The 15893-nt window shown below is 22.3% G+C and overlaps 1 protein-coding gene across 1 annotated transcript in view; it reads right to left on the reverse strand.

Moving 5' to 3' along the window:
• Nucleotides 1–7068: 7068 nt before the first annotated feature.
• Nucleotides 7069–15893, reverse strand: part of wb (wing blister) — a 78431-nt gene continuing 69606 nt past the window's right edge. Inside the window, exons 22-43 of the mRNA XM_011502869.1 lie at nt 15678–15849; nt 15015–15236; nt 14434–14687; nt 14246–14357; nt 14019–14163; nt 13639–13940; nt 13317–13365; nt 13111–13249; nt 12465–12705; nt 12146–12319; nt 11899–12065; nt 11665–11823; nt 11263–11411; nt 10871–11158; nt 10568–10736; nt 10071–10493; nt 9790–9931; nt 9328–9655; nt 8859–9165; nt 8297–8735; nt 7763–8131; nt 7069–7232 (exon numbers count right to left, since the gene is read on the reverse strand). Of these exons, the coding sequence (XP_011501171.1) occupies nt 7090–7232; nt 7763–8131; nt 8297–8735; nt 8859–9165; nt 9328–9655; nt 9790–9931; nt 10071–10493; nt 10568–10736; nt 10871–11158; nt 11263–11411; nt 11665–11823; nt 11899–12065; nt 12146–12319; nt 12465–12705; nt 13111–13249; nt 13317–13365; nt 13639–13940; nt 14019–14163; nt 14246–14357; nt 14434–14687; nt 15015–15236; nt 15678–15849 (4893 nt within the window). The 3' untranslated portion in view covers nt 7069–7089. The remainder of the gene's footprint in view (nt 7233–7762; nt 8132–8296; nt 8736–8858; nt 9166–9327; nt 9656–9789; nt 9932–10070; nt 10494–10567; nt 10737–10870; nt 11159–11262; nt 11412–11664; nt 11824–11898; nt 12066–12145; nt 12320–12464; nt 12706–13110; nt 13250–13316; nt 13366–13638; nt 13941–14018; nt 14164–14245; nt 14358–14433; nt 14688–15014; nt 15237–15677; nt 15850–15893) is intronic.

Below are 15893 nucleotides of genomic sequence, written 5' to 3' on the forward strand. Positions count from 1 at the left end.
CTTCATGAAATACCTTATTTTTCTTTAAAACTTTAAATGGTATTCTATTTTTAAATTATTTTTATTTTAGTTTTTTTTTATGGAATAATGTAAAAGAAACGTATTCTGAGTTTAATCTATTATAACTACTTCTGATAAAAATTGTATATTTAAAAGATTTTTTTAATAAATAAAAAATATACCTTTTCAGAACAATTATAAACAGTATTTTTACTAAATTAAAATGTTCTGTATTAAATTTTCTGTGTTTCTGATATACCATTGGATTTCATTTTTCATTTGTAAAAAAGTTAATTATATTGGTATTTTACATTACTATATTGACATTCACTATATAAGCAAAAACTAAACGAATATCTAAAACACAATTGTAATTATTGATGTAATTAAAAGTATTATAAAAACGTTTTTCTAAGAAAAAATTTTAAAAAATAATATATAATTTGTATATTTTTTTGAAATTTTATACAAGTTTTCTATAGTTACTGCAAGATTTTCTTATATTCTAATTTATTATATTTATTAAAAGCATTCAGGAAGTTGTTGAGGAAGAAATTAATAAAATAGCAATTTTTCATGCCTTAAGTAAGAAGGCTAATCAGTTGTGCCTAACAGAAATCTGATTTTAAACGCTAAAAATTTACTATAAGAACTTAAAAACCATTTCATAAAAATTTTATGAATAACAATTTTAACAAAAATTTATTGGGATAAAAATGAAATATCTTATGTTTGAATTGCATTCGTGTTATATAAAGTTGTAATAATCACTATAAAGGATTCATTTGTAATATTATCAATAATAATAGCATTTTAGAATTAAATGAAACATATTGATATATCAAGATATTTGTATTTTGAATGAAGCAACAGTTACAGAACGCTGTGATAAAGAATAAATATTAATGAAAAATAAAATTTAATTTAGGTATTAATTATTAAGATCAGTAATTCATAACATTTTAAACATACAAACTGTTTTTTTTTGCATTTAATATTTATATTATTAATGAAATTAAAAAATAGTTCTAGTATTGTGAACTATTCAGTTAATAAATAGTTACTTTCTAAATAAAAGTCTGAAATAATCATGAATATTTTGAAGAAAACATGAGATATTTGTTTATATTGATTTATTAAAAAATAAATCACCATTATTAATTAAATGTTTATTTAAACATAAGATACTTATAATTTCAATCAAAACGTAAAATGTAAAATTTCTCTGTGATTTATATTATAAATATTTGTTTTTGTATAATGCATATAAGTAGAAAATTTGTAGTTAAATATGTATATATACATTAATTTTTATTAGCATGATGTAATAGATTTTAATAATAAAGATATATAATAAAGAAATCATAATATAGAACAATAAAATATAAAGTTAAAAAAATATTTTTACGAATATAATTTAATCATTAAAAATTAATATAGAATTATATTCAAAATTTTAAAACTAACGAAGGTTTCCATATTGTTTTATGTAAATTAATTACAGTAATTATTAGTTCTTGGGAAATGAAATTTTTAAGTAAAAAATAATTCAGTATATCGTATTTTTAGACGTATTTACGTAAGATTTAGGGACTGTTTCAATACAAGTTGATTTGAACACTGAGAACATTTATTACTTAAAAATTAAATTGCTTTAAATTTATTCTTGCAGTTTTATTTTCTCAGAAAAATCTATTATTTGGTCCATCGAAGTCTTATTCCATAATTTCAAGAGTACAATATAAAAAAATATTTTTTAGGAATTAAAAATTTATCAGTTTCTAACAATAATGTTATAAGGTTTGTATATTGCTTATAAAACTTGCCGCTAATAAAAAAGAGATTATTATTTTTATAAGTTATTTTTATTTATATTGATTAGAAATTATTATTTTTAGATAATGATATAGAAAAAATATACATAGATATTGTGGGCAACTATTTACTTTATGTTTAGTTTATATTCTTGTTTTTCAATATTTGTATTGAATATTTTATCTATCATAGCTTCTTATAATATCAAAAAGACCATATTGTATATTCTTTTTAAATAATAGTCAGCAATATGTTCAGAGTTGAATTTAATTTTAATTAAATCTCATATTAGAAAATAAGATTTCATGTATATTGTTATAAATTTGACTAAAAGTAGTTTAATTTGAGTACGAATTAGGTAAAAAAAGATATGTTACAATGCATCGCAATAGAGTAAGCGACATAGTACCACACTTTTTGTAATAACTATTATTTTGCTAAATTGTTATATTAAAATATTATAATTAATTAAAATATAATAATATAATAATTATATTAAAAATATACAAGCGCTATACAAAATTTAAATTGATATAATAATATGAAATTTACAATTATCTTGAATGTTTGTATTACAGTAAATTTATAAAATAAATAATTAATATTTTTATTAATCTAAAAATAATAAATCCAAAATATTAACAAACACAAATAAAAATAAAAATAAAATTGATTTCAAGTGAAATAATAAATATTGTAAAAAAATCTTTAATTATTAATATTTATAATTAGATAAAATATTAATTATAGATGATATATGAGTAATAATGATTTTATTTAACAATTATAATATATTTTTTTCTTAATATGAAACTTGAAATAGATAATTTAAACGAAATTTATGAAGTTTTTTTTTTTGTTAATAATATATATTAAAAAAATGAATTTATAATGATTTTATAAATATTATGTAAAAATGATTAACTGATTTTAAGCTTAAACAATATTTAATAGAGTATATTTATACAATAGATTTTTATTTTACATAGGTCACTCTACAAGTAGGAACTTCTTTATAATTTAAAATTAAATTTAAAAATTGCAATCTTCTCTTGGCATTAAATATCAAATTATAGATAAAAAGTACTTTAAAAATACAGATATTGTATTATAGTACCTCACATTTCGTTAGACATATTAGGAATGTTTTATCGATGTCCTTTGATGTACAAATGCTTTTTTGGAAGATATACAAGTGCTTCGGTTATCAAAAAAATTATATCATATTAATAGATTTTTGACACAAAAATATATTTTTTTAAAAAATATTTTACAAGACCTAAAGGAAAAAGCTGATCCGAATTCTGAAATTTACTAGATTATAATTTTGAATACTTATAATTATCACATATATATTGTAAAATTTTCTAATATTTCAGATAAAACTTTGAGGAAGGTACAAAAATAAAGACTGATGAAATCCATAAATTAAAAAAATATGACTTATCTTCTACTATATAGCCTATTACCCATTTTATCAATAGTACATTATTCTTCTAATTTTATATTTCAAATAAGAAAAATTCTAAAAATTTTATAAAAATATAAATAAAATTTTTGAACAATGTAACACTTGCATTCTTATCTAGTATTTTTAAACTATTTACGCAAAATGAAGACATTTCTAAATTAATTGAAATCCACTAATAAGAATAAGTAATAATCATTATAAATAACATATATCATCATTTCTTAAGATTATATAAACCAATTAGTAATATTATAAAATAATTTTTAAAGAGCTGTTTTTATTAATTGTATTAATAATAGATATTAATACTTTTGGAATAAAAATATTAGATGTAAATATATTTTATGCATATTTCTATACATCATTTCAAACTATAAATTGTTATTATTTCTTCTTTGACATTAAGTTTAATAAAATGTTTTAAATTTATAAAAGTACTTAATAGTATCTTTACACAAATTTTTGTCTACCTCAATGAGATTAATCTGAACATGACCTTTATCTTATTTTACTTTACACCTATACTCTATAATAAGAACCAAATGTTGTTATTAAACCTTCAAATACGTTTAATAGTTTAATTATAATACAGATTATTCTTATGAGTACTTATGGGTAACTGTTTTTAAGTACTTATATAATGCTTAAGATACATTATTAAAGCTGATTTTTTCACTTCAACATTCAAATCTTCAATTTAATTCATTTAAAAGATTTAAAGAAGATTTGATTTATTAAATGATAAGAAACTTAATGAAAAATTCAATAATATATTAATTTATTCAATCTATATATTAAAAAATTAAATATTTAAAAATAATTATTTTTTAGTCTATTTTTGGGATGTAACTTTATTAACATTATACAAAGTATAATTATCTCTTTTTTTAAATAGCGGATATTAAATTATTAATATATAAATATATTCATATTTTTAATTTTTTATATATTATTTTAAGATTTCGTATTTATTGAGATATTTCAGCTTTTTTAATTTTTTAAAATTGAATTATGTTAAAATAACTAAGCATTTACTTATTTAAGATACGTTTAATGTTAATTATTAAAACATTATTAGGTAAATTATTACTGGATTTATTTTATAACTATGAAATCAAGCGTTTGAAAACAACTCCACCAAAACTAAATTTGATTTACTGGAATTTATTTATTAATTTTGTTATTAATTACTTATTGATTTTTAAAAATATAAAAGAAAGCTACATAAAATAAAAAAATTTTATCGCTATATTACTGAACGAGTAGTTAGTGTTCGACTTCTATGTAATAAGATTTCTCTTTTAAAAATAATAGCCGTATGGAATAATCTAGTGAGTAATTGTACATATAAAATAGTTAATTATTGTTTAATCTTACAATTAATATAAATTAACTTTGCCAATAAAGAACACAATCCCCATATTAAAAATTAATAAACTAATTTGAGTAGAATCATTTGTTTCGCAATTGAATAAATTAAAACTATCGAAATTGATTTCTACTTATTACACTTAAATATAAGTCCTAGTAAATAAGACGTTTTTTTCTCGGATAATTTGGACAATTAAAGGATATTTTATCTATTAGTGATTAATTTTAATTAGTATTAAAATTAATAAATAAACTATATTTTATATACTTAATTAGTTATATTTTAATCAAAATTTATCAGAAAATTATAGCATTAACTTAAGCTGTGGAAAAAATGATCTTGGTTATATAATAGTATTTGAAATTTTTATTTTAAATGTAAAATCACGTAAAATTAATATATCTAAATATAAGCAAGATTAGAATTTTAAGAATCCATTTAAACTATGTCGCTTTAAAATAAAAAAATATAAATATATTACATAATTAATATACATAAAAACAAAAAATCATAATGTAAAGTAAAATATTCTTTAAGAAAGTTTTGAATATTAAATAACCATATTTAATAATAAAAAAATATGTCATTCATAATATTTAAAGTAAATATTGTAACCATATTTTTGTATCAATGTATTACTTTAAAATAGATATTTCATATTACTTTTCTAACGTTTAAACAATTTTATCATCGTAATAGTACATAGTAATTTAGACCTTTGATAATTATTAAATAATACATACATAAGATATATTTAAATAAGTTAAAGATATATATTAAACAAAATTATTATAAAATAAATTTTAACCTCCTACTTTTCACAAATAATAATATATACAATAAATAAAAAATAGTAGAAATAATAATTGAAATAAAAATATATTTATAATTTAAAAAATAGAAATGTTTTCATAAGGAAATTATTGTAGTATTGAGAATATATTAAGTAAAAATAATAATACCACTTCTCATATTACTTAAAGGTAACGAATAATAACATAATATGAAACTATTTATTAGTTGAATAATTAATATACATTACTTATTAATGAAGAAGGTAAAATTAAAAAAGTAAAGAAATGATATACAGTAATTTATTCTTTCTTTCATCTTATTCTAATCTTCAAATAAAATCTAAATTAAATCTTTAAATTAATTTATATTCGTTCAAATTCAATTCTTAATTAATTCTAAATTTTATAAAATCAATTATAATAAAATATGATTAACTCTTGATATGTAGTTATTATTAAGGTAAAGATTTATAATATTTCAAATTTAAATATTTAAAATATTTTTAATTTCGTTTAATAGTTAAATCATATTAACAAAATTTGAAATACTCTTTTATAATATATTATTTATTTAATTATTGGTAAATAATAATTTAAATAAATTATTATATAAAATGCGTATCTAAAGTAGAAATTTTTAGTTTAATTTACTGTAATGTATTATTTTATTAAAAATTAGAGTATACATTTTTAAAATCTTAATTATATACCTGTATTACATATATTTAAGTTACATAATAACATAAAACTTAAAGTATATTTAAAATTTGTAAATTTATTTTCAAAATTAAGATTGTATTAATACGATAATACAGTACAATTTTAAGTTAAAATTTTTCTATTGTACTGAATAATTGGTTTTTATAATTAAAATAAATAGAATATATAAAATTTAAAAATATTCGTTAGAATTATATGCATATAAGATAATCAAAAGTTGAATTTAGTTTTTTAGTTTAGAAATACTTCGGGTGTCCATTTTTAAAAATATTTTGCGGTTTTTAATTTATTCTATTATAGTATTGAAGTAGGATAAATTTTGCTTTTTTAGAACATATATTTTAAGATAGAATCCATATAATTATTATTTTTATTAACATTAAGTATAAAACATATTTCTTCGTTATTACATTAAATTTTATTTTGTGACATAAATTAAGTTATGAAGAATAAATAATATTAAATACCGATATAATGTATGCTTTACTAGTTTACTCATTACATGGTTGTTATAATATAAAATGGCAGTGTTGTTGCTACTTACACGGAAATATTTTATTTTAACATTTTTGTTCTATATGGTTGTATTATATTCTGCATTTATTTTATCGACTTAAATTTATTGATTTAAATTTCGATATTAAGAAAATTCAACTAATATAAGATTATCATTTAGTATCATTCGATAATAGATAGTTTTCTTAAGTGCCAAAATAAAAAAAAAAGTTTTTTTCAACAGTATTATAATATTTGAGTTTCTTAAAAGTATAACAAAATGATATTTCCTACTTTTTACAAATCAACGATTCGATGCATTCAGTAAAAATGTTAATTACACTCTTCGGACACAGTCTTGACTCACAGTCTTTGGATCTGATCAAGGAAATATATCATCCTTAGTATTTAATAATCTTTTGTTATTGTACAGGACAAGAGTTCAAATGTATATTGTGAAGTTCAGACATATCCGTCCAATCTCGTCGCTCTCCTCCAATCATAACATTACGTATGCAACCGATGAAATGATCTCGTGTTAGTAAAGTTCCTTTATGAGCCGTAACTAAAAATAAAAATAAAAATTATGGATTTCGCAAATTATATAGAACTTTGTATCTAACTTTTGTAGTGAATTACAAATATACACAAATATGTATAAAAAATATAATAAGGTAAATATAAAAAACTAGTATAAATTATTATTTATTTAGGTTCAAATTTGAATAATTTCTCTAAATTTTGAAACTTCATAGCAAAAATATTACAGAGATGAAATCTTACAAATAAAATATCTCAGGGATAAATAAAATAACTTGCATTACTACGATATTATGTATAACTAAATAAAAATTGAATAATATTAAAAATTGGTATTACAAGGTTTATACATTATTCATTTTACAGATATTTAATGAAAACAAAAAATTAATTTACTTTTAAATTAAATCATATTTTGAAATTTAATACTATTATAAACATTTAATTATTAAATATAAGATAAATTAAATTAAACATAATAACATTTTATTTAAAAATTTCAAAAATAATTTTGTTTATAATCAGTATTTATAGCTAATTAATTATATCTATTACCTGGTATTCCACCAATGTAAAGAGCATTAGTAATTATAGATCCTATAAAATGTTTATTGATGTTTGCTGGTAGTCCATATTTCTGATCCATTTCATCAACTTTTAGAGCAAGCTCTTCATTATTGTATATTGCTTGAATTCTATGCCATTTATTATCACAGATTGTGTAAGGATTACTGAATTCTTGTTCTACATAAAGGGCTTGATTATAACCAAAATCACTAGACATAATGATTCTGCCGTTATGTAATTCTAATGATAACGATTGTGAGCCTTCAGGTGTTGTTATGGATAAAAGTATACCTGTTAATTCTGATGTACGGAATTCCAATTGTAATTCTAGAATTGGACCAAGTTCAAAGTTCTTTTCTATAAATTAATTAAATATGTCCATTCAAAATTCTTTTCCATATATTATTTGCAAAGAAATAATATTAAGGAGTGATAGATAATAAGTATCACAATTAATTTACTTCTTTAAACATAAAAATTTCGATTAAATTTCAACACAAATAATTAAAGAAAAATAGTTACTGTAGATTGCATATGCTTCATCTTGAAAATATGCTCCACCTTCTATATTAGGAAAGCATTGGCCAACATTATAAGGACGACTAGTGGAACCAACCATATCATAAACGTTTCCATTGACTTTTAAACTTCTAATACAACCTTTGAGAGTTTCAACTTTAGTAACAACTTGTTCTGGAAGAGGTGTTCCACTTTCAGGTATACCACCAATATACATGACATTTGTTAATCCGATTTTTTTTGGCACTTTAATGGTTATAGGAGTTTGCGTATCAACAATCATTGTAAGCTTCCTGCCTCCGTGCCCAATTGTAACATGGTGCCAGTTACCATCATTGAAAGGTGTTCTAAATAAAATTTCCTTTTTTTGTTTACTTTTTATTAGAAGCAATAGTTGTCCGTCTCGAATTATAACTGCTAGGTAGTTTTTTATACGAATACCCTGAAAAAGCCATAAATTAAAAATGAAAGATTCTAATAAAATTTTTATTCTATTTAATTAGTTGTAATAAAACATACGTTCAGAATAAAATATTTATATTATTGTTAAAATCAATTTTCTTACCGGTGTTATAAATAATAAACCATTAGGGTAATATGTTCGAAAATCAAATTCGATGATTTTTTTTTGAAACCAAAAATTTTCAAAATTTAAGTACAGTTGAGTATGGCTTTGTGGTTTATCACCAAACTTGAGTGCACCGGGTTCCAATGAATAATAGGGAATTTTTTGACATCCTTCTGGTTGAATGGAGAGTCTTCTAGATGAAGCTGATAATAAGTAAGTAAGAGAATCCTTACCCATATGAGGACCCCTTCGACCAATAAATGCATGCTCAAACGTTATAGCATTTTCAAATCTTAGGATTGTGCTGTAACAGAAATTATTAAAACAAATAAAATTTAATGATAGAAATTAAAAAAATTATAATTATTGATATTACAAATCAAAATAATAATTAAATAAAAAAAGAAAATTTATTTGACAAAAATTAAAAGCAAATAATCTATTTATTTATATTAATAAAACCTACTCTTCATCAAATATAACATCTTTAATAGTTCCTTTCAAAGGTATATTAGTAGATACTAATTTTGTATTGTTGATTAAAGAAGGAAGTCCACCAAAATAAAGTCCACTCGATTCTGGTGCTTTAATTGCTGCACCTGTTGCAAGTTTTTTGCTTGTTTGATAAGCATCGTCAATTCTTAGTTCTACATCTTTTCTCTTTTTAGAGATTATAATTATATGGTATTTTCCGTCATTAAAAGTACTATTCGATTCAAGAATAATTTCTCCTTTACCATTGTTGAGACGAACTTGTATGCGTCCTTCTATTACAGCTATAGAATAATAATTGTCTTTCTGGAAATATTATACATATAAATTTTTATTCTATTAAACAAATTTAATTTTTAGTTATTAATATTATGTTTTTGCAAAATACTTATGTATATGTATTTTTATATTTCAATGAATTATTAAGAATACTAACAATTAATTGAAAATGACAGTAATAGCATAGAATTATTTTGTAATGTTCTAAAAGAAAAGCTGATGGAAGATGATATTTTACGAAGTTGAAAGCCTGCATGTTCTATATATCCATTTCCATAAAAGCCAACTATATGCATAGGCTATAATCAATAAAGAAAATACAATTAATAAATACAAAAAAAAACAACTAAAATAATAAAAAAAATTAGAATAAATATGTTACTTTATATTTTGCCTATGCTTTTAAAATAAATGTGAAAATGATATAACTATACTTACTTTATTTCTACAACCTAGCTCAACACCATAATATTGCTCAGCCATTGGATCATAGCCCTCTTGTACAACGATATTGGACATACATCCCAGAAATGATATCTCCGTTGGAAGAACAAAACCGTCTATTCGAAAAGTTGGAGGCACACCCCCTATGAAGTATTTGGCGTTCGATAGATCAGGTATGTCTTCTTTTAGAGGCTGAGGTGTAGGAGCACCAATCTTTTTGTCGTTTTCTCCATTAACACTGAAACTGCACTTTTCAGTATTTTTGCGATCTTGATACTGTCGAAATGCATCGATCTTTGTCCAATTACCAGTATTATAACGAAATGATGAGGACATCTCCATACTGATATTATTACCATAAACAATGTGTAAAATTACATGACCTTCTCGTAGAAAAATAATGATATAACTGTTTGGCTAAAGCATACAATGAAAATTTTTTTTTAATATTTTTAGTATGAAAATATTTTTAAAGCTATAGATTAACTTACATTGTCAGGATCAATAGCAAGAAAAAGTATCGCATTTTCATCAAAAGTTTTGAAATTAATTGATACTCCAAAAATATATTTATTATACGGACCCGACATTACACGAGTTCTTACTGCATAACCATCACCATTAAAACTATAAGCAACATCGTTATTCAGACTTTCCACTCTACAAAAAATGTAATATGATGTGTTCATCAAATAATTTAATAATTACATGTAAATAAATTTACACACGTGCGTATCACACACGCAGAGTTCCATACAATAACATGAATTATAAGTCACAATTAATAATATTACCCTTCTACGCAGGGCTCGCAAGCATTATCAGGAGCATTACTTATAAAATTCCAGAGTCCCAACGGCTTATCATTTAATATAACTTGATGTATACAACTTGGTAGGCCATTAGAAGCAATTAACTCAGGTGGTCTCATTTTTAATTCTGCTAAGCCTCCGAGCCATACGTGATCCACTGAAGATATATCGAAACGTCCAAATTCAGAACTAGTTTTATTACTCACTGGCGAGTACTCATTGGATTTTGTTAACTGCTTGCTTACACTGAGTTTTCCTATATGTTTAATTCTAAACAATAATTATTAATAATTTAATATATAAAATTTTTAAGAAGAATCGTTAAAAATAGTAAAAATATATAATACAATTTTAATTCACATTTTATGACATACCTTTCTGCATTGATTCGATACCATAATGTGTCGTCTTCAGGATTTCCACCTTTGAGGATCTCAGGATGCGTTATTATACCAGTACCACCACCAATGTTCCAAATGAATCTTATTTTACGTTCAAACATTTCCAGTGCAACATAGTCATCCTAATTAAAATAAATATTATAAAATATATTCATAAAATAGACACATAAATAATCATTGCCATTATATTAAATGTTTAAAATATCTTGGACATTGTTTTGCAATATATTAGTTATATTCAAAATATTGCATAATATTTTAAACGCTAATGAATTATCTATAAGCAAACAATGTTGATGAAATTTTGAAATAATGAAATTTATTTTTATATAAACATTTCAATTTTAATTACAAAAATGTTAAATTGTTACGTACATTTATAATACTAGCAAGGTAAAATAATATGCCTTCTTTTTCATTATGAGGAATAGAAATAGTCATCATTAATGTTGTAATTGAAGATGGTTGTATATCTTTTATTCTATAAGATCTTATACATTTTTTTCCTTCTGCAGATTTTACGGAAATACGAATCTAAAAAAGATAACATAATTTAGTTAAATACATTCAAATAGTTATAATTTATAGATTTAATGAATTCTTAAATACGCCATCTGCTGTATTTCTTGCTTCATTGATTTTATCTTTTAAAATTTGTAATTTAGAAGCTAAAGTTCCATTCCACTTATCAAATTCTGTTTGACGCTTTATCGATGCAAGTGCCAAACTTGTCAGTTTTGCATCTGCCCATTTAATGTTGCTTTGGGCTTCTGCAACTGAATCAAAGCAAATAAAATAAATTTAATATTACATTATTTTATTTTACAAGATTCTAATCAACTTTGCTTTCCCTTACGTTTTTCACTAGCAAGACTTATTTTTGAATCACCTTCACGTTTCAATTCTAGAAATTTTGGATTTAAAATCTCTTTAATACCTTGCTGGTACCTTTCAATGAGTTGTTTTGTTTCGAAAATAGAACTGTCAGTTTCTATATTTTCATTTAAAATGTCATTTAATCTTGTTTGTACTATAAATGTATAGAAAATTATTTATTATTATTTTATTAAATAGCCCTATTTGGTACAACTAAAATGTATGTTAATAGATTAAAAATGATTTTATTAAATTTATAAATGAAACTGCTATATATAAGTTTTAATTTTTTAACTTACAGTTACGACTGCCACTTTGCAGTTCTCGTAATTTTACATTAATTTGATTGTCCTTGTTTCCTGTAGTGTTTAAAGAATATTTTAACTCCGAGACTGATTGCTTTTGATTTTCTAATTGATTTTTTGCTTGTGTGATTGGTCGATCATAATTTTTTGTCATTTCTAATTGTTCAGATGATCTTATTTCAACACCAAAAGCAATATCTGGTAATAAATTTGAATTAGGACCATTGGAATATACCTTTAAATAGTAAAATAAATTCTCATAGTTAATTAAATAAATCTAATTTCAATGAAAAAAATAACGATCTATTATTATATTTTACGAATTATCTTGATTATCTAGAATCTTAGAATCTAGAATTATCTAGAAAAATGTTTTCTAGTTAATAAATCGTAAGTTTCGATAAATTAAAAATATTGTATTACTATTTAAAATGATTTACTAATATAATAAAATTTAACAATATTTATATCAAAATTCACTAATCGATTATTTAAAAAAAAAATTTATTCAATTATTTCCGCAAATTCTACAAATATTATTCGATTATTTCCGCGAACTCGAAAAATATAATTTTATTAATTATTTACATTGATTTTAACAAAAACTGATAATTAAATGTAAATTCAATAAAAATGATACCATTTTAGTTACATCATCAATAATTTTGTTTGCACTGTTAGCAGTTTGTTTTGCTTCTATTAATCCTTGGACAATATTTTTATATGCTTGACTTGCTTTAAGAGGATTAGCTGCTTGAGCTCTAGTTTCCGAAAATAATCTAAACAAATAGAAGTTTTTTCTTTTAATTAAATTATTTACAATAATTTTCATTATAAAGTACATACCCAACGTATTGATCTACATAATCAGAGAGACTTTGTGCATGAATTATAGCTTGAATAACATATTTGTTTTTATATTCATAATTTAATCGGTATAAAATTTCTTCTTTTGTCGAAAGATTATTCGTTGATTGTAAAAGCTTCTCTTTGACTTTCGGAATGCTCTAAATTTAAATAAAATATTATACTTTATGTTATAGAATAATTTTATAATATTAAATTATATAATCTTATAAATATTAGATAAATTTCATAATTAATTAATAATATGATTCATGTTAATTTTTATTGTTGTTAATGAAATTAAAATGTACCTTTAAATTATTTTCATTATTAATAATACAACTTCTTGCTTCATCAATAAGAATTGTTTCTTTATTAATCGATTCCATAATTGTAGTGTTTATTTCGGTAATTTCCTCTCGTTGATATGACAAAATATCATAAGTCATATTTATTTCATTATATAAGGTATCGTAGGAAAACATCGTTTCCATTGTGTTTTCTATATTGTTCATCGTATCTTTTAATTTAAGCGAATATTTTTTACCTTCTTCTTTGACTTTTGTAATGGGTTCCATTGATATAAGTAGTTCATTAAACCAATCCAAAAATTTTGAGCATTCTCTGTTATAAAATAATATATCTTTTGAATAGTAAAATAAATTTTAACAATTATACGAAAAAGATTATTTAACTATGTACTTATTAAAATTTTGAGCAACCTCCGTTCTTTTTGGTAAATCAAGAAATTTCATATTATTTAAAATCTGCTTCGTTTCTTTAAAAGTCTTTGTAATTTCAACTTTTTTATCGTCGTTTTCATAGTATATGAGTCCAGAAACAGTATCTATTAACGCAAAGTTTAATTCATAGTTTATAATTTTAAAAAGGATACATAATAGCTTTTAATGAAAGATCTATAATTTTACCATTTAACGCTTTTTGTAATGATTCAATTTCCATTTTCAAACTATATTCATTATTTTCTATATCACCGCTTTGCCACTCTATAATTCGTGCCTCATTTGTCATCTCGATTGTCTATAAATATTAAAAATAAAAATGTTGAATAATTATTAAAAAGAGAAATTATTAAGAAGAGTTAACAAATAATTACATTAGTTAATAAAGTTCCAACACTTTTGGAAAGAAAATCATAATTTTCCCAAGGCATATTTTTTAATTTTTTCTCAATTTGAATTTTCATTTCGACTTCTTTAAATAAAATTGTAATATTATCGTCGTAGTAAGCCAGTTCTTCCCAAGGAGGTGCAATGTAACCATTGAAAACATGTGTTGTTGCATTAATCAATTTATATTTCAGCTCTTTTATATCATCCAAAAGTAGTCCAGTGCAATTGTCGTTGCATGCTATATATTGAAAAAATAATTATAATGAAAAAGCTAATGTCAATGATAATAATTTTTAGCATTAATTTGTATACCATAATATAATTTTAATATTTATAACAATAAAATTTCAATATATATAATATAATTTAAATATATAATAAATGATTAACTTTGCTTAACATAATTATAATATATTATATATTAAGTTAAGAATTTCCAAGTTTGCTTTTTGAAAATTTTTTTTGTTTGAAAGCAATTTAAAGTAATGTTGTAATTAAAACTTGTTTTAATATAACACTTATTTTTTATACTTCGTAATAAGAAATAAGAATTTTTATTCCATACACATGCAGTTAATGCCGATAAAAACGTGTCGCTTTTGAGTACATTGGGAACAATCCCGACCCGTTGATCCGGGCTTGCAATTACACTGCCCGGTCTCGATATCGCATTCGTCGCTCGCACTACCTGCGGTGTTGCAACGACAAGGCGTGCAAGTACCTCCAGGTATTGTTGGAAAGCCGTAGTGACCGTAAGCGCAACGCTCACAACGTGTCCCGGTATAGCCTATAATGAATGTAAGGAAAGCATCGTATGAGTAAGAAAATAATCGTAAAACTGATAGACATCCTTTTTCTCTCTTATATTAAATAATATTATTAGTTTTTGCATCTTGATGGTAATGGTAGCCAATCGGCCTTATATGACTTCAGAGCGCTTTAAAACTTGTAGACCACATTGTATTGACGCTCGAATACTTAATGTACGTATAAGATTGCTAGTATTTTATAGTATTATGAATATTAAAAAAAAAATTGTAGCTGTAGTAAAGGGCACTGTTTCATTTTGAAAATATATTAATTTATATAATCATATATATAATTATAAATAATTAAAAATTTACTAGTTTTATGCAAATTATTTAAATATTTTTATAATTGAATTAGGTATTAAAATATTTTTAATATTTTCTAATTTATAATGCTGGAAACAAAGATTTATACTAACCTAATTTACATATACAAGTGATTTCATTATCTGATTCTACAATACAACTATTTGAAAATTTTTTATCAGTTTGCGGGCATGGGCATTCCTTGCAACTACTAAAATTTGGATCGCCATAGAAACTTTCTGCACATATGTCACAGCCAAAGCCAGCTGTATTTTCTCTGCAGTTCTAAAAACATTATCTTTATTTGTTTATTTACTAGGTTTATTTAA

Source organism: Ceratosolen solmsi, unplaced genomic scaffold (genome assembly GCF_000503995.2).
Source record: "Ceratosolen solmsi marchali unplaced genomic scaffold, CerSol_1.0 scaffold15, whole genome shotgun sequence".
Lineage (NCBI taxonomy): Eukaryota > Metazoa > Arthropoda > Insecta > Hymenoptera > Agaonidae > Ceratosolen > Ceratosolen solmsi.